The 25,455-nt window shown below is 42.8% G+C and overlaps 3 protein-coding genes across 19 annotated transcripts in view; all 3 read right to left on the bottom strand.

Moving 5' to 3' along the window:
• Positions 1–900: 900 nt before the first annotated feature.
• sst6 (somatostatin 6) lies at positions 901–8,407 on the bottom strand. Its single transcript, XM_064300838.1, has 2 exons — positions 2,685–8,407; positions 901–1,642 (listed from the first exon to the last, which is right to left on the bottom strand). The coding sequence occupies exons 1-2, from the start codon at positions 2,790–2,792 to the stop codon at positions 1,424–1,426; spliced, it is 327 nt and encodes a 108-aa protein (XP_064156908.1). The 5' UTR covers positions 2,793–8,407; the 3' UTR covers positions 901–1,423.
• Positions 8,408–8,555: 148 nt separating this feature from the next.
• On the bottom strand, positions 8,556–16,808 carry pgd (phosphogluconate dehydrogenase). The gene is made up of 13 exons (XM_064300835.1): positions 16,647–16,808; positions 15,870–15,945; positions 15,486–15,665; positions 15,279–15,344; positions 14,598–14,716; positions 14,143–14,212; positions 13,884–14,018; positions 13,447–13,636; positions 11,621–11,751; positions 11,386–11,519; positions 10,217–10,316; positions 9,406–9,528; positions 8,556–9,126 (listed from the first exon to the last, which is right to left on the bottom strand). Exons 1-13 carry the CDS (start codon positions 16,652–16,654, stop codon positions 9,007–9,009), a joined length of 1,452 nt encoding a protein of 483 aa, XP_064156905.1. The 5' UTR covers positions 16,655–16,808; the 3' UTR covers positions 8,556–9,006.
• A 2,427-nt stretch (positions 16,809–19,235) lies between these two features.
• Positions 19,236–25,455, bottom strand: part of kif1b (kinesin family member 1B) — an 85,587-nt gene continuing 79,367 nt past the window's right edge. For all 17 annotated transcript variants that reach the window (XM_064300813.1, XM_064300815.1, XM_064300816.1 and 14 more), the window contains 4 exons: positions 25,063–25,215; positions 24,457–24,649; positions 23,769–23,887; positions 19,236–22,997 (listed from right to left, as the gene is read on the bottom strand). In XM_064300813.1, the coding sequence (XP_064156883.1) occupies positions 22,955–22,997; positions 23,769–23,887; positions 24,457–24,649; positions 25,063–25,215 (508 nt within the window). In that variant the 3' untranslated portion in view covers positions 19,236–22,954. The remainder of the gene's footprint in view (positions 22,998–23,768; positions 23,888–24,456; positions 24,650–25,062; positions 25,216–25,455) is intronic.

Below are 25,455 nucleotides of genomic sequence, written 5' to 3'. Positions count from 1 at the left end.
TGATACTTTATTATACTCCCTGTTGTTCAACTGCACATCCCTAATGGCCTATTCAGTTTTCTTCCCCATGCTGCCAGCGAGGCTCTTGCCCCAAATCCCAAGAATATCGTTGTCTGGACTCCCCCAACGCTGCGGTCCAGCCTCCTTTCTCGTCACCACCTCCACCCTCCCCGCCGTCACCCAGCCCCGCCCCTCATCTTAACCGCCATTTTAGGATTTTCACCTAGCTGCCACTAATTTGATCAATGTGAATGTTGGCTGACTGACCGTGTTGGTTATTTAAATGTATACCCTGAGCTGATCAGAAGACGATGGGTTCCCCCTTGAGTCTGGTTCCTTCAAAGGTTTCTTCTCATCTGTCACAGTTTTTCCTTTCCACTGTTGCTTTAGGCTTGCTCCTGTAGGGGTTTAGGCCAGGGTTGTCTGTGAAGCGTATTGTGACAATTGTTTGTGAAATGCACTATATAAATAAATTTTGATTTGATTTGCCTCGATCTATTGTCATGGAGCCTTCAGAATTTTATTTACCAGATTTATGGAAAATATGGTGAAGTAATTACATTTCATACATTGAGATATAGACCTAGTTAGCTAAAAGTTAGCACTGCAAAGGTTTTGTCTTTTACTTTATTTTGTAAATATAAGTTTGCGCAGTCTAAAGTAAAAGTCATACAGAATGTTGAAGGAAATCTTACAATAATTTAGCATGTTGCAAATTACAATCCAGTTTTTTTTTTTTTTGCCTGAACAAAGTTCAGCCTTCTTGCAAACATGATGAAAAAAAATTCATATTTGATTGTAACACCACCACCAAGTAAATTAAATAAAAAAATCTCACAAAGTGTAAATTAACTTAAGGCTATTGTTAAAAAAAAATAGTCAGCTTAAATGTAAATGTGAAAATAGTCAGCTTAAATGTGAATATTAATTTAATAATAAAATAACACATGAAAATGTACTGCATTTACCTTGCTTTGTCTCGTGAACACAAGCATGCTCTAAATGCTTATCCATAAATACAAATGGCTTATTATAAAAATATTCAGGCTGAGGAGGAAGGCGTGATCTTGAAACATGTATAAATGTTTAACTATTTTATATGAAGGGAATATGTATTTGAAACAAGTACACACATCCATCCGTCCATCCATTATCTATACCCACTTATCCTGGTTGGTCAGGGTCGCGCGGGGGGGTTGCTGGAGCCTATCCCAACACACATTGGGCGAGAGGCAGGAATACACCCTGAGCAGGCTGCTAATCTATCACAGGCCCGCTTACACACGCATACTCACACACACGCAAACATATGGCCATTACTCATACAGTCGCAGTTTAGCAGTTTATTCACACTGAGATGAGATGACAGCCGTAACAGGCCCTCGGCGTGGCACCGGCGGCAGCGGCTGGATCTTGGGCGGCATTAGCAGGAGGAGAAGGTCTTCCAGAAGAAGTTCTTGCAGGGGGAGCGCTCACGGGGGACGGGCCGTCCGACGAGGGACCTCTCCCTGAATTTGGCCCGCCGCTGCTGCTGCAGGTCACTGTCCAAATCAGTGTGTTCCTCCTCCTCCTCCTGACCGCTGAGTTCTGGCAGCCCCGACAGCATCTTCAACAGAAAGTCTATGTGCTCCTGAGCCAATGCCTGGAACAGAGGTGCAATCTTCTGTATTAACTACAGTCCCTGGCAATGAGCCCTATGTCCATAAGATCTACAGTCAAGGTTGTATAAAATGACACCGCTTGATTTGAAATGAAAAAAAGCTCAATGTGTAATTAGGGAACTGAAACTCCTAACCAAAAGGTGGAAAGTCCAGGGATCAGAAAGCACTCCCAAGTGTTTCTTCCGACCATTTCTACCTCCTGGCTGAATTGTGCTAAGTAGCAAATCCAGGGGATTGAAACAAAATACTGGGGAGGACTTTTACTTTCTAAACCTGCATTTTGCACCTCTGCCCATAACTAGAAATAACTAGCAAGGTTGTAGGATTAATGGCTGAGTGAGCTCTTGCTGTTTGTCTGACTTGGTTTATGATCTGAATTGCTTCAATAAATATTATCCAGCTTGAATAGGTTGTCTGTATATGTATCGTATTAACCTAAATGTTATTTATAAATACTATCTATCTAAATTATATATAAATTCATATTAATAAACATAAAATTAAAACGTTAAAAAGTTTATTTAAGGTTTATTATTGTAAATAGAAATTGTCTAAGGTCTGATTTGTGACAAAACATTTTTTTCTTCTAATGGATAATGTAACTGCACTTCAATATCTTCATACTCTGTCAAGTCACAAGGGCATCTTAAGTGAACTAATCATTGTAGCAGCCAAGCAGTAGTGGATTAGTGATAATCATGGTTTATTATGTACATGAGCTCCCCTGATGTCAGTCTGCATAGTACTCTTCTGTGACTTGTGACCACAGAGTTTGGCTGCAACTGAATCATTATACTTAAACGGTCACAAATCTTCCCATTATTTCGTACAGAATGCTAGATAGATAACAAACCTTTAAAATAACTTTGGAAAATAAAAATAACTTTTCAAATCTGGTATCCACATCAGACTGGCATGAGCTAATTTCCACTTTGATAGACAGATTCAGAAGACTATTTCTGTTCTTTCGTAAATCAGAATCACGCCCTGCTGTTCAAGAGTAGAACGCGTGTGCCCACTTACCCCATTGCCCAGCAGCGCCAGTCTGTCTCCTGTGGGCAGTGCCCCAGCGCGCTGACCTCCCCATGAGATGAGGATTAGGGGTACGAAGTAGCTCACCAGCAGGTTCATGGTGCACCCAGCAGACAATCTCAGGAGTCCTCTCCTACACCCGGCTCTACATATATAGACCCTCACGCAAGGAGCTCTGACGCACTGAGGCAATTAGCAAAATTAAGCAGTTTGCAATTAACCCCTTAAACCACGCGTTGGATATTTCAATTAATTTACACATAGCTGATTTACATTTGATCCCCATATATTTATCGGGATTAAAAAATAAACATTTATATACCGGTGGTGCTTGTGTTTCCGCAAAACGGCTTCTGACACACAATGGCACAAATATAATCAACTCAAATCTAAGGAGAATGGTTATGCAATACACTATATTTCCAGGACACAGGTTCAGAGAAATATATTCTACTTTACACTTTAGCTGTGATGTTCCAGGATGTGAGTTTGTACGGTTTAACCATCAGTTCAGATGTATTAATACTTATACATCACTCAAAATCTATGTACGCAATGCATATGAATAAATCCACCTCTCAACCAAATACAGAAAACAAGAAAAGGGTTATATTTGGTTACCTTTTAAAATCAATTAATAAGAGCAATGCAACCTCTAAACTGGAATTCCTTGGGTCACACCTTAAAGCATTCAAAACATTTTTTGAATTGCAAGTGTAAAGAGCACTTGAATAAACTAAAGTCAACATAACTGCCACCATTCTTTCGGTGGTGGAAACCCTAGTCAGACGTTGAGGTTCAGTGATCTCAGGTGATCTCCCCTCCGGGTTGGGCATGCATTATTGAGGAGCGAGTGGTAGAACTGAAGAGAGTATCAACTGTCCGTGTGCAAACGGAATAGTACACTGCGGGGAGTAGGATGAGTCAGCCGCGGTACATCATCATTCACTGCAAAGTGCTATTATATTCTTATAGGTTCTAATGCATCCTCCACAGGACATTGGCAGTCATTAGGGATATGCCACACGCTCTGTTCTGAAGGAGCTTTTAATCGCAGAGATGTTCTTTCCTGTGGCATAATTAAACCGTGGGCAAGAGCGGGCCTTCAAAAACCGGGTCGCACATGCATTCAAAAACATGCATTCAAAATGACGGGCGTGTGGGGGAAGGAGCATTAACAAGGCCACTAAGTAGGAACAGCAATACTGGGCTACGTGGGTTGTGACATTGTGTGAGCACCGAGTCTGCCAGTGATGACCCCGCTGTCAAATATGTGATTACATTTTATTTTTAATAAATCTCAATGATGGCTGCATCTGTACACGGCCGCAACAAAGATGTTATTGAGCTTCCGGGTGCTCAACACTAATTTGACAAAAGATGTCCCTCGACAACACTGTACATCTTTATGTTCTTCACCCAAAAACTTTTGAGACATTTCTGTCCGGCAACATGTTTTATCCAAATCTTTAAAGACAGTTATGTGCCAGGTACTATGGGATTTTGTGGCATCGGATTTTAATGACCAGAGAGAGCCAGGACCTCTTAGGACCTCACGATGTCACATCCAAAAATGGCGTCCAAAGAGCCTCCAACAGTGCACAGGGATCATCAAATCATGGTTTTCCATCCTCCCTTCACCTGGGAGTCAGGTGTAAAGACAGCCTGGCCAATCAATAGCGCCAATTGTTCAGTTAATGCCCTGGGAGGAAAGAAATCCAGGGATGGATTTGGATTGGAGGGCCATATTTTTTAACCCTATACCCTAGGGCAGTGGTTTTCCTGCATAGTCCAAAAGAAGGGTGCCGCCTCCTGGCCCACCAAAATACCTCTTCCAGCAGCAACTTCGAGTCTATTCAAAAGCAATAAAATATTACCGAACATGTTAACCAACACAGGACTGGACTGAACGTTTGGATGCAGAATGTTGCGGGTATGACCAATTAGACGGAACATACTGCCTATTGAATAAACCATTAGCTTCCCCAGGAAATGACCCAACCAAGAAATAACCAATGCTAACCCTGCTTAGCTACAGCGGGTTGATAAGATACAGGTATGAATAGTGGTATAGCCGCTGGGGAAGTATAGCTTTGACTCCCAGCTGGGTCACTGCCACTGTAGCAGATAGTAACGTTCTAACTTTGAATTGCCTAAAAATGTCCCGCTGACTATATGTGGATAATGGGGAAAATTGTTCATTTCATACACAAACGTGCACGCAGCGTGTTACGGGCCATTAGTGGCATTTGCATATTAAACTTGCAGGGGTCTGCCGTGCGCTGACCCTGTCGTGCGTGACATCACCAGGGGTGCCCCAGAATGATTCTCTCCGGGCTCGCTCATAATGAATGCATTTCATAATATAGAAATGTATGTTTTTCTTCCAGTTGTTTTACGCTCTGAAAATTTAATTCTGACCATATCCATCACTTCACACCACATGCGACGCACTCATGCACACATCCGCAATATAGCTATTCAATTTGAGCATAATTTCAACTCTTCCAATGCAATCGTCACACCAATTATTACTTCTCTTAATTTTGTTGCTTAAATTGTACGCTATCTAAAATGTCAAATTTTTCTTGGACTTTTAAAAGAAGCTACAATAAAAAAAAGACTTTAGGCAATCTTGACTAATGATGCAACAAGAGAACAGGCGATAGAGAAAACAGCAATCACAGCAGAGTATTTGTATGACATTTCACATATGAACACTCTGCAAGGTAATAACGGAGGCAACAGTGATTTTCCATCTTAAGCACTTTTAAAATATTCCTGTTTTTAAATACCAGTTCAAAGAATCAATGCAGTTATGCAAAAGGACGCGTGCTATTTTAGCCAATAGGCATCCAAGTGTTCTTCAAAAGAAATAAAACACAAACTTGATGTTGTGGATGCAAAAAGATCAGAAGATATAGCACAGGGGTGTCCAGCACTTCCTCCCTACTTCACAAACTCATGACAAACCCTCTATCCAATTTGCACACAATAACCTGCCCCTTATGTTGCATTAGTACTTCAAAAGCAACAACTGCCACCTCTGAGCTTCCGATGCAGTTAGAAGTCTTTTTATCTTCATGTGGACCCTTCGGAAAAAAACTGACTCGTTAGAGAAATGTATATAAATGTATGTAAATTGTATGCAGAAAAATATTCAGAATTCATTAACTATTAAATATTTGTTAGGCTCACAGACATATTTCAACTTTAACTGTATACTAAGTCAATCAGTGGCAATTGCAATGTAAAGGTTTGAGGTGTGTGATCTTGGGCTGCATTCGTTAATGGGCCAGTGCAGTGAATAGATGCCTTATTCACACGACCCTCGGCTGGTGCCTCTTCCAGGTGCGCTGTGGATTTTAAACATGAAATAATTAGGGTTACAGGATTTTTGATTTCTGATTCTGATTTTCTCTACGTAATAGCGCGGTAAAACGTATGATTCTTCATGCGTTTAATTTGCTGTACAGGCTATATGGGATGTATCCAATCAGCGTTTCACTACATCGACTCCAAAATTAAACATATTTTAAAAATGTGATATTTAAAATTTCCTCATTTAAATTTCGTTACAGTTAATCCCTTGAATTCAGAGTAATTTTCAATAGTTTTCTTACGTTAGTTTCAATCCTTATTTCTTCAAATCCAGCAAGTCCGTTCCATTGTCACTCTAAGTGTTTGCTCCACCTACTGTGCCTGGAATTCTTTTGTATTTTTATATTTGATTTGATAATACGGTAATATTCAATAGCCCTTAATACAAAAAACACAGATAGGGCTAGTAATATTAAAAGCAATACCAACCATGTATTATGCACAATTTTAGGCCTATCTGTCAATTTAGCAAAAGATCATATACATGTATTAAAGCACAAATTCTGTATAAGAATATGCACTTACTAAAGAAAACATAAAATTAATCCATCATCATATAATCAATAATCAGTAGCCTAACCCACCCCTGGTTAAATGCATCCTTAACTTCAGACTTCTGTGTTAGTTATAGGTAATGAAAAACCTGCTTATTGAATCCTGGCATGGTACATATTACACTAATAAATAGAGTGCTTAAAAGAGTGCAAAGCCGAATGGAGAAATATAACACAATTCAAAAGTATATGCATGGAAAGCATATGTTTGACAACTCATGCATAAACGTTCGATCTTTGTGGCCTCATTTTTGACCAACTGCGGAATAAATGCCGACCTTGCACGATTAAAGCTTCGCTTGTACTGCGGTCGTGTAAGGTCGTTACGTGCATCGTTAATTGCTCGGAGAAAAGAAGCTCGCGCATGAAGGCGGTTATTACGAGGTTTATATCTCAGAACGGCACGCGGGACGGACAGTGAGGCAGCAGGTGAGCGGCCGCTAATGTACAGCAGCGCTGCTACGGGACTGAGCTCACGCTGCATTAAAACACACTCCTCATTTACCCCCTCCAAAGATTTCTCATAATAGCAGAGATTGCACGCAGTAAATTTAGGTGCATTTATATTTCCATTGTTACTGACAGTCGTAAGTACTTCCCTTTGCATTCCGAAATTATGAATTCCGTTTAAAAAAAAAAAAAAAACATGGTTGTGTGAGTGGCTTGTACTTATATACACTGTAGTTATTGTAATACACACTTTCCCTTTAATTTGTAGTAAATGGGTATTTAATCTGACTTGAAAAAGAATTACCCATCATATGAAGTAAATAACGACAGTTCTAATTTGATTCTAATTTGAGATTTTTCTTACAATTCCATCCATCCATCCATCCATTATCTATGCCCACTTATCCAGGTCAGGGTTGTGGGGGTTGCTGGAGCCTAACCCAGGGTTAAATTTCAAAGCTCTCAATTCTACTGTTCCAGAGTTTTGAGATTTTTCTCATATCCAACACACACACACACACACACAAATAAATCTATTACAACGGGCACAGGATCTTCCCTTTCTTGATATACAATGTCCAGAACTACTGGTGAATCAATCAATCAATCTCATAAATTACATTAGCCATAAGTGAGTCCACTCAGCTGGAAGAGATTGATATTCTGTAAATGCAATTCAAGTTAAAATTTGGAAAAATACTTCCGTTCCATTTAAAACACACTTTAACATTATCTCAGCACTGTTGTCCTATTCTCAGTGGTGATCACTGATTGGCTAAGGGTACACTGAAGGGGGCTAGGGGGTGTGGCAGAAAGGACACAACCACACGATGGGACCTCCTCCAATCAAAAAGATGAAGGGGCAGTTCTCTGTAACCATATAGGACACATAATTCAGAGTGTGGAGAGGGAACACTAATAATATCATAAACTGGCCAAATATTACATGTCATAAACCTTTGGCCTTTCGCATTTTTATTCACAAGCAGTCACCTCCACCCTCACAGTGTTTAGTGTTTGCAGCACTTCATAAATCTAATGAAAAATTTCTATTCTTACACAGTACTTGAATTTTTCCCCCTCCAGTAGGGATAGTACTGTTTCTAGAGTTTCTTTTAGTATTAAACTAAAACTTAAATGAGATGGTTCACTTTTCCATAGAAATCAAATGCATTTTAAGTATACATCCATGTGAACTGGTAACTTGCATCCTTAAAGGTGCAATACTATTTCCTGTAAGGAAGTAGAAGAATGCATGACACCTCTTGCTATGGCTTTCAGCAACCAGTCAAGGACTAAGCACGCCCTCTACTGGCAACAGGTAGTCATTGCAAATATACTCTCAAATTAATCCACCAGTTGACATACAAATTCTGTTTTGGATGACGAAAGTAACGGTAAACACCGGTGTCTAAACATAACAGGAGCTTCGCGTTATTTTAAGTCAACGCCTTAAGAAGAAGACGACGAAAGCTAATTAAAAAGGGATTTAAATCTTTATTTAGCCTAGCATAGTGCAACAGTTAACCTTAATCTCACACTAACACTCAACTCTGGGGCACATATGATAAGAAATAAACAACCAGAAGCCAGTGTGGTTTCAGGGGAAACGGGGAAATCTCCCCCCTTCTTGTGTAAATGCAGCAAAAAAAGCCCTACCTCTAGACTTCAATGCGTCACAGGGGGACAAAGAAATGTTTACACACGTATAAACACGCTATGATTTTATTCACTCCATCATAAATTAAACAGTATAGTAGCTTTAGCCTGTCTCTAGTGTGTTGTGAAGGAAATATGTTTTTTTCTATCTTTTTTTAGAAAAGGAATGTGATGTCTTCTCGCCTCTCTCAGCTGCTCGTTTGTGTTTTTCGGCTGTGACCCTCGGGGTGCGCGTGCCCTCGTCTGCCCGTGCGCTCCTGGGACGACCCTCAGGCGTTGTAGGAGGAGGACGAGACGTTCCCTCCGTGCCCGGTCCAGTTGGTGTGGATAAAGTGCCCCGGGTTCGACAGAAGCTCATAGGTGTGCGCGCCAAAATAATCCCTCTGAGCCTGTGTGGCACACACACGAGAACCGTTTATTTAGCGATTTTTAAACCTGGCAAAGTACAATTACTATGAACTAACAGGGTATGGGAGTTTCCCTAAAACAAACACACTATGTAACCTCTTACTGCTACAGTTACAGCTATTTCTGTACAAGTTACACCACCTGTGACTTTAAACCCGCAATCTCCCAGTCCAAAGCTCAGTCCATGACCATATGCCAGGGCTTAGCGGTACGCTACAGGGATATACTTAGCGACGCGCCCGGCGGACGGGCGGCCTTACCTGGAGCAGGTTGGCGGGGAGCATGTTGTGCCTGTACCCGTCGTAGAAGGACAGAGCCGTGCTGAAGCAGGGCATGGGAATGCCCTGCTGGACGCCAGCGCTCACCACTCGACGCCAGGAGTCCTGCGGGAGAATAACGCACAAATAAAGCATCTCCTACAACTTCACACCAATAATACGACTTAGCAGGGTCAGTAATGCTGCTAACGTCACAGAGAGGGGAGCCCCTTACACATTTCTACAAAAAATGTTCTTTTTTTCCTCCTTTACAAATAATTAGTCATTTATGTTATATGATCATTATGGACAGTAGCACAGGGTGCACTTAAGCACAATGCTATATAATAAACGGCGTCCAAATATTTGTTTTATATCCCACATTACAAAACGAAGATTCTACCAATTGCTTAACGACAAATCAAAGTCCAACAATTATGAAATTAAAATGATAATGAAAATGTTCCCTGAAGATGAGGAAACACGCTGGGCTGTTTGAACTGGCCAGGACCTTCATGGTGTGACGAGAAAGTCCACCAGGGCCCAGCTGAGGAGCAGTCTGGGGCAGTCTGGGAGTCTGGAGGAGTCTGGAGGAGTCTGGAGGAGTCTGGAGGAGTTTGGGGTGGTTTGGGGCGGTCTGGAGAGTTGGGGGAGTCGGGGAGTCTAGGGCAGTCTGGGGCGGTCTGGGGGAGTCTGGGGGAGTCTGGGGGAGTCTGGGGGAGTCTGGGGGAGTCTGGGGCAGTCTGGGGGAGTCTGGGGCAGTCTGGGGCAGTCTGGGGAAGTCTGGGGCAGTCTGCACGTGCTCAGTCCGTACCTGGCAGTTCTGCACAGCGTTGCTGAAGAAGCCGTCCAGCAGGAGGCTCTGAAGCTCCGAATCCCGGTCAAAAGCCTCCTTGATCTTTCCCAAGAAAACACTGCGCAAAAGACGAAAAAAATGAGCACAAAATCAAATAGGCTTTATTACAGCTGGCTTTCACAGTTATGAAGAAACTGAATCGAAGTTATCAATGTTAAGCTTTACAGGAAATTCTTGTGCAGCAAAAGGTACACAGAATTTACATTCACATTTACAGATGACACAATGCAAGACATACAGTATAAATAATATAATAATATAATTTACATGATACATATTGGATATATATACATACAGCAGCACATATTACAAGTGTGTGTGTAAGTGTGTGTAAGGAAGTTGGCACAGTAGGTGCAGCCTCAGGAAATTAGGCAATACCACCTCAAACCAACATTTCCTCATTCTTGTGTCAATTTGCACTTATCTGGAAACCCGATCTGCATTTCCTCATCACTTTCTCACCCGTTTAGAGGCCACAGGAATAAAGAATCTATTGTGATAAAAACAGCGCTACCATTTCCCCGAGGGCCTTATTATATTGATGTTCTAGTAGGTCATAAATGCATATTCTTAAAAAAATGTTTGTGTAAAAAAAAAAAAAAAGATCATATAATAATGATATAGCTCATGTACCACTAGATGCTCTCTCCACTGCAGAGTGCTAGAGGAAACATCTCCAGAATAAGTTTTGATAAAAATGTATTTTCACTGCATGTACAACAAAGAAGAAAAGCATGAGTGAGGTAGGCCTCTACAGCAGTGATGTGGGGGTGACACTGAGGCGCAGTTAGGCAAGCAGAGATCCAAACACTAGGGTTCGCACAATTTCAGCAATATTCAGGAAAGGAAGCTTTCCATGGGAAAAGTTTCTGGGAATTTCAGAAAGTTTCCGGGAAATTCCAGGAAGTCGTTTACTGGGAATTTACTGGAAATTTTCTGACCCTTTGTAACCCTAGCAAACACACATGCAAACATGCACAGGCACGCACACACACACACACACACACAGCACACACACACACACACACACACACACACACACACACACACACACACACACACACACACGCACACAGGCACACGCACGCACACACACACACACACACACACACACACAGGACTCTCACCTGCGGATGATGCAGCCTCCTCTCCACATCAGCGCGATGGCGCCGTAGTTGAGGGACCAGCCGAACTCTTTGGCGGCCTGTCGGAGCAGCATGAAGCCCTGGGCGTAGGAGATGATCTTGGAGGCGTAGAGAGCCTGAGAAAAGCACAGAGCACCCGCTTAGTCCAACACCTGGAGCGAAAACAGCCCAGCCACCCCTTTCAGACTGAAAAACGGCACGCCAAGCCACTGCCTACCTTCCTGATGTCCTCCAGGAACGCAGCCTTGTTGCCGCTGAACTTGGCCCCGTGGGGCCCGCTCAGGGTCTTGCTGGCCTCAACCCTCTCGTCCTTCAAAGAGGACAGGCACCTGGCAAACACAGCCTCACCTGAGGGAGGGGGGAGGTTAGGAAAGGTCAGGAGGGTCAGGAGGATGTCAGGCGACAGGCCGCAGCAGGGCGTCAGGTGGCAGTTCTGGAGGCGCACGCTGTCTGAGCGTTTCTGCCACGCTTCTGCACTTGTGTCGACTGGCCAAAGAGCCCACACACCTCGTTTCCAAGGCCTATACTGGCTTCTAAACGAAAATAATTCACAGAAACCTCTTTGGCCATCCAGAGCGTGCATTTGACATCCCTGCTCTAGAAGGCCCACCTCCAGAGTTAGATTAAACACTGATTAAACACAAGTTCAGCTATAAAATCTTTAAATTGAAGGCATACCAGATTTCTGTGTTTTATCAGGCAACGATCTCCAACGATTTCCTCTTATTATGCAGTACAGCATGTTAAACACAATTTCCCTTTTAGAAAAAAAAAAAAAAAAGGCCACTGCCAAAACCAGGCGGTACGTGGCACCGTGCCAACGAGAGCACAGTTACAGAGGGCTACGCAACCGTGGCGCGAGTACACGGGCCGACCTCGCTCGTCTGAACGAGGAAACGCACACCGCGGGCCCCAACGCCCTCTCTGCGGGGCCTGGCTCTGTTTGAAAAAGCAGAAATCGGAGAGGAGTGCAGAAATCTTGGGTAAGCATGACTGTGCAAACTGACACGCGCAGCGTGGCGGAACTGAATCAACAGGAAGGGAAGAGCAAACGCTGATTCCAGCAAACCCGGGCGACAGTCTCGACATGGAATGCGGCCCACTGACAACAGAAATCCACCCCTGCACAAAGTACGGCCACTCCCACCCTCCTCTGACTCCGCCTGACCAATCACGCCCAGCCTCTGTCTCCACCTGACCAATCACGCCCAGCCTCTGTCAAACCTCTGCTTGCTTTTCATTCCAGTGCCTGTCTCTTGTGTTCGGCAGATCTTGCTCAAACAAAGCAGATCCTACAGACACAACAATTGAAACACTGAGACATTCACAGTAATGTTGATTACTGTACCAGTAAAAAAAGGAAAGAAAAAAAAAAGAAAAAAAAAAAACGAAATAAAAAAGTTTGCAGAACTAGGACTCAATTGCTTAAAATTTTATGCAATTGGTTTTCCTCCCAAAACAGGAACAAAACAGAAATGTGACATTTCTGAATTTGGTTTGCCCAGAAGCGAAACCAGAGGGACTATGAAGCGTTTCTTTCTCCTGTTAATAACATGCCGGAGGAAAAAGTTATAGAAAGGTGCTGTGAGTGACCGGCTGGCCTGCCTACAGTGAGGGGTGTGGCCCACCAATGATAAGAGGCGTGGCCTGCCTACAGTGAGGGGCGTGGCCTCAGTCAGGGAAGCTCCAGCCAGGTTGCCCCTGGCCAAAGAGCATCAGGGGACACAGGCATGTTCATTCAGGAGATGCCGGAAAGGTCAGCGTACAGGAGAGAAGGGAAAATCCCTCTTACGTCACATCAGAAGAAGAGGTGGCAGGAAAATCTCTCAAATCTCCTTAGGCCAAGAGATCTCCCTCCACAAATGGGCTTCATCGAACAGTGTGCGAAAAGAATAATTTCAGTCAAACAGACTGGTGCCAAAGCTCTGAGGAGAAAAGGCTGGTGCATCATAAGACACTTGCCAAATCACATTTACGCACCGCGTTGCGAGTTCTCCTGGCTCAGTTTCCCTCCAGACACAGACACACACGCATGAGCCTCACCGATTAAGGTGACGGGGGTGCCGTACTCCAGGGCGGAGATGGCCGTCCACTTCCCCGTGCCCTTCTGTCCCGCGCTGTCCCGAATTTTGGGCAGCAGCGGTGTCCCGTCTGAGTCTTTGTACTTGAGAATGTTGGCGGTGATTTCTATGAGGAAGGAGTCCAGCTCCGTCTTGTTCCAGTCAGTGAATGCCTGGGGATTGCCAAAGTTTCGAAACCATCCTGAAACTTGAAACTACTATTCACATTTCTGCTATAGACTTTCACATAATCCCTTCCTCCCTCTCTCTCTTTCTCTCACCCACACACACACACAGGCATGCATGGATGTACCTACTCACACATGAAAACACACACAGACACATGCATGTACCCACTCACACATGAAAACACTCACACACACACACACACTCATACCAAAGGCCATTCAGAAGACCCACCTGTGCCATCTCATCGTGATCCATGCACAGGACGTCCTTCATCAGGTGGTAGGCCTCACAGATCAGCTGCATGTCTCCATACTCGATTCCGTTATGAACCATCTTTACAAAGTGCCCCGCGCCCTCATCTCCCACCTGCACAGGGCATTCAGGCCATCAGTCAATGACTGTACAACAGCAGTGGGTCTATACAGTGTGCAAGGTAAACAGACAACCAAAAAAAAGAAGGTTATCCTGGAGGAACAATACACCCACTCACCCAGTCACAACATGGCTCTCCTGTTCCGACCTTGGCCGCGATGCCTTGGAAAATATCCTTGATATGTGGCCTGGAGGACAGTAACTGTATTACAGACCTAATCGCAGCCTAGTTGCAAACTAATTAGCTACATGACAATCAAATTATCATGGGAGCTCTCATCACAGGATGGCAAAAGATAACAACGAAAAACAGGACTTAAGCCCTGATAGCAGATTTACCTTAAAAATATGGACACAAAAATATGTTTCCTGAAAATGTCATACAACAGTAGTTCCCACTGATTTTTTTGTTAAGTTTATTCTGATGGTGCGCCTCTGATGCAGCTGAACAATTGTCTGCACATAATATGGTACTTGGGTTAAATATTTTATCACTACATAGAATACTGGAAATGTCCCTTAGCCATAAAGGAGAGGCGGACATTTTGGGATGAGTGGAGCAGGGAGACTCACCAGGCCTCTTTGTGACCCCCGGGCATGAGCGAGGGACCGTATCGCGCTCCTTCCTCTCCTCCGCTCACCCCACTGCCCACAAACAGCAGGTTCTTCTCCTTCAGGCTCTTACACCGACGCTACACGCACACATACACACACATACACACGCGTGCGTACACACACATGCACACATACATGCACACACACATGCACGCACGCACGCACCGCAGGAGATACAAAAAAAACACATCCTCACCGCACTGTGCAAGACCACACACTCTCACAAATATGGTTCCCAAAACAAAATGTATTTTTTAGCAGCATTGACAGAAGTACACGACATTAAAATTTGCAGTTAAAATTCATTTTAAATTTAAATTATGAAATTATGAAAATGAAAATTATGAAAATTATATATTGCTCACAAACTCAGTCCTGTGACCCTGCCCTTTCCTTCCAACCACAACTGAATTGCAATATAAATAAATAATAAGAGAACTTAAAAACTTGTTTTCAGTGACCTTATTTGATCAAGACATTGGCCGTAACCAAAACCAGCACACACTGGGATTTAAGGACTGAGCATACGCTGCACAAGTACACCACATACCAAGTACAAGTGCCATATATAATCCTGCTTATTTTTTACAGCACATTGCAATATGACTGAGATACTCCCAGTGGGGTACTCATACTCACAGTTGTGTCTCTGTACTCAGAGTTGCCACCATCAATGATGATGTCCCCAGGTTGAAGAAGAGGAACCTGTTGAGCAAACAGGAAAGAGAACACCCAGGAGTGCAAGTCAGGAGAGACTCGCATATACGATGTGGACGGAACCACGCTTCACGAACTGAAGGCTCACAAATGGACCCTGGTGCTGGGTGACCAGCCCCTCTCACTTACGAGCTTGTCAATGAAGTCGTCCACAGCCTGGCCGGCCTTCACCAGCAAAATGATACGGCGCGGAGTCTTCAGCTTGGACACCATGTCCTCCAGAGACTCCGCCCCCACCACCTTGGTGCCTTTGGCCTCGTTCTGCAGGAAGTCGTGCACCTTCGAGACCGTCCTGTTGTACGCGCACACCTGAGAAGCGATAAGAATCAGACAATGGACAGAGACAACAACAAAAAAAGATTCAGTATCAGAAAGACGAACACGAGGCAGCAAAACAGCCCGGGCTGAGGATGTCACAAGCTCCTTTCTGGAACTCAGCGTTTACCGGTGCAGCTAACCAGCTTTAAAATTCAAATTAAATGCCTGCTCTGGTTCAGAAATGTTTAGACTTACCACAAAGCCATGGTCATTCATGTTCAGAATCAGGTTCTGCCCCATCACTGCCAGGCCAATAAGGGCAATATCCGCTCTGTGGAAATATACAGAAATATACGACCTGCAACCTGAAAAAAATCTCATAATTCACACTTTTAAGAGAACTACAATAAATCAAAGAGATCATTAATACGAGGGGATATACAATCTGATAATCTAAGTAAATCCATAAACACTTGGTCGTGATTAATGACAATGATCAAATTAGTTCATTTAGGTAACCCTCTGTAGAACGGGTATTACTATGTTAGTTAGCTATGTGCCACATCGTGTATCCCAGGTAAAACAGCTACCTGCTTTCAGACAAGCCTCAGCCAAAATTACTGAGTTTTTATTATTAGTGACTACACAATCTGAGTTACTGAAACAATGTCAGAAGAGACATTCATTATGACAGTGTAGCTGTATAGCTAACATTAGCCAGCTAGAGATTCTATAACGAGGAAGCGAAATACATGTGATTCAATGACTTAGGACAATCCAGGCAAGCTGCATTAACACATCAGTAGAGATGCAAACAGTTTTCTAACTTAAATAATAGTAACTAGCGACCGTAAAGCACTCAGGAACCGTCACTTTTTTAAGAGAAAGCCAACTAATCAAATAGTGCTAATGTTAAGTTACTTTTGAAAACGCTAGACTGGATAGTTATGTTAGCTAGCTAGCGAGCTAGCCGAGTGGGGTGATTTTTCTAGACAGACAAAATATCAACATGGGGGAAACAATCATACTTACTCAGGCATAATTGTGAGTGTGCTAAAGGCCTTGATTTAAAGAAATACTGCCAATCGGTACTTCTGAATTTGCTTTAGCTAACTTCCTCGTCCACGGATAAACGCAAGCGAAGGTGCAGCTCTTCACGTCTGCCTCACTGCTGACACAGGGCTGTCACTGACATAATGTAAAATAGCCTGAAGCTCGTGCCTCTCCATTTTCTCATTGGTTCAGAAATTCTGAGCAGAGATACGACGAGGTTTTATTGGTTGAATCTTCCTGTCACTCCTTAATCTCGTGTTATCCTCCCTCAAGACGTTAAAACAGACCACTTTAATCAATCCAAACTTAATTTCAAGGAAAACGTGAATGCTTGTGCATTTTTAACGAATCTGACTTGGTATCATCTCCGATTTAGTTTAATAACTTATAAATACAAATTATGAAAGAGCGCAATGCTATTCTGGCCCTGTCATGGTTGCAACATCAACATGCGATTGATTAGTGATGCCTTGCTAGTTGCTCAAATCTACGGAGCAAACCGGTATATGACTGTACCTATACGGTCTATGGACTGTAGATATGACCGTAACAGCAACGATACTTAAAACCTTGTTGTACATAGAATTATCCTCCCACATGACTTTCTAGCCATTCCTGCAGCTTGGCAAAATTAGGTTGGTAGGGTGACTACTTAGAGGTTGACTTGGAGGTCAGCAATAGTTCTAACGCCAACCAGTTAAAAGGCCATGTTTGCTCTTCATGTATGCGTCTGCTCCAAAGGCTGGTCTGATCCAATGAACTGTATGGTCTGATCCATCACACAGGACCTCACGGCAGAACAAAAAATTGTAGCGAGGACAAGTAACTAACACATTCATGTTAGCAGGCGACAATCTTATTATAGTGCGAGTTTGTTTCAGAAAAAAAACGGTAGTGCTATTCAGCTGTATAAAAATGCATGCAAAATGGTCATACTATGCATTTAGATGGTTATATAACAAGTTATCGATTAACAAAGATACATCATTTTAAAGCAATGCAACAATCGAAAATTTATTTATAAAAAATTGTATGAACTTGGGGCGGCAGTGTCGTGTAGGGCAAGGAACTGGTCTTGTAACGATTCCAGGGTGGGACAGTGCAGCCGTACCCTTGAGCAAGGTACTTAACCTGCATTTCTTCAGTATATATCGAGCTGTATAAATGTATGCAATGTGTAAGTCGCTGTGGATAAGAGCGTCTGCTAAATGCCTGTAATGTGATATCGTGCACGGAACGTCAGGAACCTGACCATTAGAAAACTGTAGTGCTGGAATTAGGCATTAACTGATGGGCGACATGAGAAAACCAGACTGTTGCTGTAAGTCCTGTTGGTGAGCGGGAGTTGTCTTTCCTGTAGATCAAGTAAATACAATATCCGTTTTTGATAGTGGTGATTATGGTAGTCCCATCCCCGTGATCAGGGGTTAAATAAATATTTCAGACTCAACGTGGTCATTCATCCAGTTGGAAGTAACTGGAAGTGGCGTAGAACTCTTCATATCCTGGCCATATTGCCAGATCTGACTTTAAGAGTCTGACCACTGCAGTGTCCCAGTTAAATTGTCAATAGTAATTCCGTCCATTCTTTTATGGGGGAAAAAATGAATACCCACACACTGTTCTGCTTGATCACAAAACAAACTTAATGGAGAGAGTTAAAAATTTTGGAGCATGCAATACAGATACGTGAGGTACCTCTACATATGCCTGTGATTGTAGGTGTCTTGCAGTAGGGACCCCCTGAATGTGGTCAACAATTAAACGGTTTTGTCAAATAAATAGTTTGAATCTTCAAATTCAGTTGCTTTCAGGTACTGTGTCGCTCATCAATACCTAGTGAAAGTGTCAGTACTTAGTCTACTTCTTACCAGAGGGCAGAAAATCAGAGTAAACAGAGTGTTATTCTTAAACTCGACAATTAGTCTGACATAAGTAGTCTTATTATGAAAAATGTAGCCTAATTAGTCCCTATTAATAAAATTTTGGATAAAGAGACGCCTGGCAGACAATATGCTAAATTCACATTGAGAAACAAACTTGCGGCTTGTATCACTGTGGATTGTTCAAAGGCAACAGCTATTCAGCTATCGAAATATATGAATTATAGTCATGAAAAACCATATTGCAACCAAGGATGGAGCAGATGTATTCATTCTTATGGTGAAGCGTTATCTCATACATAACTCATAGCCATTACACAGCATGCAAAGAAAATAAATCTCTGGATTGTGTGTAGTCATTGTCATTAGTCACAGGCACAAGAGCACTGCATACAGCTATCTATTAGGGACACTATGGCTTGATTGCATTTTAACTGCTTGCATTTTGTTAATTTTTAGTTATGGCGATTCAGTTACTGTACTTATTTGTGGAAAAGGGGAGTTGTTCAAGTGTATAATGTTTGGACGCAGCACAAAAGAACGCACAAACACACACTCTTGTATTGCAAAGTTGGTCATTTCTTATTTTTTTCCACAGATGCCTTGCTCATGTTCATCTTTTGAGAGTATATTTCTCTCAATTAAAGTTACTTCATACATAAAGAAAGAGACTGTACATATGCAGTTTTTTGCTAATGCACTGGATGTACTTTTATTGTTACTTCATTCACTAAACTAAACAGTTCAATGGTGCAAGATTACCATACACAGAATTAAGAGATCTGCATGACACATCTAGGCTATACAGCGAATGGATTATAATTATTACAAATACATGAAACATATTTACATTTTAATTTGAGCTCCATACAACACATATATTTACAAAATCAGTATGAAAATGATGCCAATCTGTCAAATAATGTACAGTATTAATGTTTGCTTTGTCTACTAAAGACAACAGAGGGAATGTCAACAGGTAGTTTAAAATGACATGTCCCTATCAGAAGGGAGGTGGTATCATTTTTGTGTTAGCTTTGCTTCAAAGGCAGGGTGGACAGTATTGAGGGGGTGAAAAGTCCTTAATAAACTGGTAAGCTGCTCTTTTTTGAAAGCCTCAGCCATAGCTGGTCTCAAATTATGTTGAAAGGTACTACCCGATTAAAAAAAAAAAAAAAAACAACACCCAAAAACCTAATATAGGCCTACATCAACATAATTATATAGCACAGAACCAGGCTATCACTGTATTATGTCTGAAGTGTCTGTCGTTTAATGATGAACCAAGTTCATTTTAAACTACACTAGAAATGAGATGGCCTAAAATGAACTAGAATAAAAATTATCTGAATTAAAAGCCTTTTTTTGGATTATAATTCTTTTCTTACTTGTATCTGCTATTCTTGTGTGCATACAAGTCTACATAGTACAGAATCAAAACCCCTTCTCCCAGGAACTTTAAATGCTTCCAGTGACAAATCTGAGACGCACTTCCTTTGGCCACAAACCTCTTGTGGAATTGCTGAAATGCTGTGATGACCTTCATTGGCCAGTTGGTTTTATACCCTTTCACTGTGTGCAAAGAGATGCAAACTTAATATATACAAGCGATGAAACAACTGATAATTAAACTTTAGTAAACAAGCAACTCAAAAAGAACACCTGCACTGACAGTTAATAGATCCGTACATTTTCCCTCAGACACTTCATAGTTCAACCATGTGTGCATATAGTAACAAAAAAAGTAACAGTGCAAATAACTTGTGCAGGAAGGTAATAAAACGATTTCCTTCGAAAAGATTTGGAGTTTGCAGTGTGGATTTCTTCAAACAGTTAACAGACATCGGGTGACAAATGCAACAGATTCCATCTGAAGTTCAGTCTTTGCTCTTGAGGCTGGCTGACCTCAGAGACAAAGAATCTTTTTTATTCCGTGCCTGTTCAACTGTTCTCAGAAATCCAAGGGCCTACGGAAGGAAACAGAGTCTCCTCCATGGGCAGCCATTTTGGCTCTTCTACAGTGGAATGCAGAGGGAGGAACGGGAGCAACAGTGACCTTTGGTTCCTTGGTTTCAAAAGCCTATACAGAGACTACGTCCTTCCACTGTGTTTCAGCACAGGCCCCTACTGGTTGGATGGCCAGGGGGTCCTGCATCTCATTGGTTTGCATACTTCAATGAGAAAACGTCACCGTAACACGACCTCGCAGAAGAGACGCACTCAGTTACGCCAGTCACTCCCTCTCCACTTCAGAAATTTAATGCCGTTAGAGGAGCTAGATCAGTGAGAGCAAAGAGTTTCATAAATATCTGATAATTTAAAAAAAGAAAGAAAAAAAAAAGATTCAGAGCATTTTTCATCCCTTTGTCTCCCATGACACACTACAGTACATATCGGAAATCCCACCGTTAAATCTGAACATAGGTTCCACCAGTGCTTGCACAAGCAGCAAATGTAAATACCAGGCTTTACTTGCACAGTTCCTTGATACTTCAATCTGTTCCATACAATCAAGAACGTAAATGTGCAAAACACAAACGTGAGCATTGTTAGCTGGCATGATCCACCCTTCACATGCATTCATGTCTGTGCAAAACAACATGATGGGAGGTACAAAAAACGTTAATAATAAAAGATGGCGTAATCAGAATGAATAGGGTTAAGAGAAAAGGTAGCATCAAGGGTGCATAATCTTCATAATGCTGATGTCCAACTGCCATAAAACGGAGTATGAATCTGGCCCTACCCTACATCACCTTACAGCACCCAAGAGAACCAGTAATAGCCTGCCTGACGGCCTGAATCAGGAACCTGAGATTCATGACCATACTGCAGTTAAGAGTACCTTCATCAAATAATTAACAAGGTCATAACAGACACATCAGATCACTTTAATCCAGGTATTGAGGGACAGGTGTAGGCATCCCATCACTAAGTTTGCCCCCCCCCCCCCGGAGGATCACCAGTCTGTTACTGGTCCACACTGCGTCCTGCCTGCTGGAGCATTCAAGGACAGGGCAATGGAGAGCCTTCTTCACGAAGAAAGCCTCAATTCCCATCTCATCCTGCAAGGGCATTCTATAAGATGTTTCCACACAAGCCCATTTGTTGGCCAATCATGCATTTTCTGACCAAAACAGAAACATCTTTATATATTCTTCAGCCATCAAATCTGTCAGTAACTTACACTGGATGCCTAAAAACTGTCAAAGAACATACGATTCACTCGGCAAATTTAATATGCCTTTTTTTCTGTAATGTTACCGTTCATGCTGGACACTATATCAATATAGTGTCATTTAATGTCATTTAATGTTACACAGCACTGACAGAAAGTACTCAACAGTACATACAGGTACCAGACAGAGGGGAAAGGAATCAATCACCTTTTGTCCTCTTTTGACACAGTGGTTCATCTAGCGAAGGGGGTTTCTACATTTTTTAAGCCAGGACCTGCTCCAGAGGGTCACAGACCACAGGAACACCCCCCCCCCCACCCCACCCCTCTTGGCAAACATGTAACCTGCACAGGATGTTGCTGTAGCTCACATATGTAAATAAAGTATGTGTTAGCTATAGCAAGCTCATTATTTGCAATTTGGTTTATATTGATAATTACTGCAAGTGAGCTAAAATTTAATATTATATTTACATTAATATTTAATTTTTTTTTCAAATTTGCTTAGGGATCCCTAGTTGAAAAGTCATGTTACACCCATTACACATTTTTTTCAAAGAACTATTTTGACCTGTTTCGGTAATAATACATCGTTGAAAAACCAGATGGAAATTCTGTTCATTAACGGACAGAAGTCCATGTCTGTAAGCCGCCTCTCGGCGTCGGTTAAAAACAGGCTGACTGTCCTGCAGCTGGCAATCGGGCGACGCTCACTGAGCGTGCATTTGCTGGACCCCGCCTTTAACGCTTGCGTCAGATCTGTAAGCAAACCCGCCCTTCTCCTGAGGATTGTTGCTCTTGCTATGCGGGCACAAGAAAAGTTCCTGACTTAACACTGAATAAAGGACAATTTTTTTTTACAGACACTTAGTAACTCAAAGTGCGTGGAGAGGAGAACTGTTCTGAAGAATCATGCACAGACTGCTTTACAACATGCAACTAGGTATGACAAAAGAAAACAAAAGGAAGGGACGAATTGGAAGAAAACACAAGAGGCTAGGCGAGAGAGGGAGAGAGGGGGAGAGGTTTGGGGTAGGGTCGTGGGCGCAGGTTTTCAGGAACTTGAGCTCAAGTTGCTTGAGAGGAGACTTAAGCCACAGGTCTACGTACAAGAGAAAACCGTCAATAGTCACAAAGATTAGTAAGAGTTAACACTCGGTATGTTCAAAGGCTCTGTGAGAAGAACAGGAGCGCTGCTTCCTACGCTGGGGGACGAGACGCCTCTCTCACTTCTTCAACATGCCGGATCGCCTCCTCGCCAGCTTGGACCTGATGGAGAACCAACTCAACATGAGGGGGCTGGATTCACACAGTATCAGCAGGACTATCACACAACGTTTCCTGCAGTCTATCCACCGACATGCACGTCTACTGTAACTAGACAGACAAGCGCGCCTTCAGCTAACCTAAGCTTGCGAAGCCTCGAAAGTCAGCCTGTACTGCGCATTCTGACAGCAAATCATTGGAGCTCCCGTTAAAATGAATGGGGAACGTAAAACTATGTAATATGTCATAAAATTAATCATTATTTCCCCCAAAACACTTCTTGTTTCACAAACCACTACACATAATGAAATATATGATCACAAAAAATTGACCAATGAGGTTTTCTTTGGTTGTTAAATCACCTTAGTTTTTTTTTACATTGAATTCAATGGGCAGCAAGTGCTTTTGCCCTCAAGCATGTGCAGTAGAAGCCGTTTCCCGTTACTTCCTAGGCTTCACCACCTGGACCCTCCTACCCTCTCCAGGTCCTATGTACGCTCTACAGAACCAGACTATGCAACTCTAACGTCGCAGGTTCAGTTCCAAACGGGGGACGCTACCGTTGTACCCTCGCCAAAAGGAAATTTAACCTGAAACTCTCCAGTAAGTATGGGTCATAACCATAAACATATCCTATGCAAAGAAAATAAGCTGTGTAAAAGTCACTCTGGATAAGAGCCTAAAATGTGAACAGTAATGTGAGTGGACGAAGACGTAAAGCATGCAGATTCGGTTAAATGGACAGACCCCTTTTTGAGGTACAGGGCAGCGTACCTTATGGTTCCTGCCAGCAGTGGGTTGAAGGCATACAGCCAGTCATTCATGTCTTTGTCGTTATTGGCTTGCAGAAGTATTCCTCGATGTTTTGTGCACACAGCAAATGTGTTGGGAGTCTGAAACAAGGTCCACATTTCTTTTTTTAAAAATTGCTATTAAACATAAAGATAACAACCACCGAGCACAAATAACAGCAAGTTAAGTAACTGGAAGAGGACAAAAAAATGATCAACCCAAGACAAACTTGAAATTGTATAGTCTAGTGAGCTAAATTATTGAAGGATTAAATATATTAAAAGACAGGAATGAAGGCTAATTCTTTAGCTGGATGTGTCATCAGGGAGTCCAACTTCCGCTTGAGATATATAGAATCCTCTGATTTTGAGAAAAAATAAGTTCAGGAGTCACAAAATATCGACTGAACGCATTCAAAAAAACCTGGCAACCTCCTTTTAAGTAGGGTGTACACACTCACACTCATGCCAGTAAAACGCATTGTGTTACAGCACCCAGGTGAATCTGCAACCATGCAATTTTAGCTATGACACACTGCCATCAAAACAGATTAAACTTTAATGAGCCTGGTTTACACCAGAAATTACATGGCCTGAGAACCCTCTAATTGCATACTTCCATTCTAAGGTTCCAATTTGTGGAGCCTGGTGTCGGGATTCCGGGGCCCCACCTTGAGCATGGCCTGCTGGTCCTCGCTGTACTCCACCTGGGCCGTGGACAGGTTGAGCACGCCCCTCTCCACGGGGTCCTTGTCGTTGTTGTAGATGAAGACGTACGGCCGGCGCACCACCACGAAGTGCTTCACCCAGGAGTTGGAGCGCGGCTCCATGAAGCTGAGGTAGCCCTTCTTGGACACGACCGACCTGCTCGTGAGGAGAGAGCAGACAGCAAGCTACAGTCAATACCGTGACCTGATTGGACCTGTCCTAGCCAATAGCGATTCACCTGCTGAGCAGGCCGCAAAATCCCAAGGGCTGAGTCAGTATATGGAGTAAGATGAATGATGATGAGTTACGTGTGGTAAGAAAAAGCGACACCAAGAATTTCTCCCTGGAGGTTAAACTAAGGGAGAGTTAGCTCAACACATGGAGGTTATCATAATTCATGTTTATTATAAAATGTAAAGCTGTAAGAAATTGCGTAGGGAGGCTGTGCTGGTGCTATGCTGATTCATGCTGGGGATATAGCCCCTATCCTTGGCACCACCACTGGCGGTAAGCGGTTTGGCGCAAAAATGGCCGCCGGAATTTGAATAATAATGAGCGGGAGTGCTCACCCGGGCCTCATCTCCTCGATGTCGGGCACCAGGTTGAGGAACTCGTTCTTGCCGGCCCGGGCCAGGTAGGACGTCTCCACGTTGGCCACCATGGGGAAGTTCTCGTAGTCCGAGCAGGAGGGGCTGGTGGCGCGGGAGTTCGCCTCGGGGGTCCTAGTTAGAGAGAGAGGTATGAGCCGGGAATGCCTGCAGGATGTACCATTCATCCACATAATGGAGACAGACTGAGACTAGAACAGCACATCAGATACAGTATATCACTGGTAACCAAGATGACATTCACTATACCAGGGATACTCAAATCTGGCCCTTGAGGGCAGTAGTGCTGCTGGTTTTCTCTCCTCCCCTCTAGACAGGGACTGATTTAAACTGGATGCACTCGGTGAGTGTATT

This window comes from Anguilla rostrata, chromosome 11 (genome assembly GCF_018555375.3).
Source record: "Anguilla rostrata isolate EN2019 chromosome 11, ASM1855537v3, whole genome shotgun sequence".
Classification (NCBI taxonomy): Eukaryota; Metazoa; Chordata; class Actinopteri; order Anguilliformes; family Anguillidae; genus Anguilla; species Anguilla rostrata.
Note: the sequence above shows the minus strand (reverse complement) of the source record. Positions and strands in the feature narration are given on the sequence as shown.

Excerpts from the sequence above, each read along its gene's own strand:
- sst6 (XM_064300838.1), bottom strand. The coding sequence starts at position 2,792 with ATGAACCTGCTGGTGAGCTACTTCGTACCCCTAATCCTCATCTCATGG. Across the intron at positions 1,643-2,684 it reads TGGCGCTGCTGGGCAATGGG|GCATTGGCTCAGGAGCACAT; the intron begins GTAAGTGGGCAC and ends CCTCTGTTCCAG.
- pgd (XM_064300835.1), bottom strand. Across the intron at positions 11,752-13,446 it reads CACCCCCGTCACCTTAATCG|GTGAGGCTGTGTTTGCCAGG; the intron begins GTGAGGCTCATG and ends CCCCTCCCTCAG. Across the intron at positions 10,317-11,385 it reads GGAGGCTGCATCATCCGCAG|TGTTTTCTTGGGAAAGATCA; the intron begins GTGAGAGTCCTG and ends TCTTTTGCGCAG.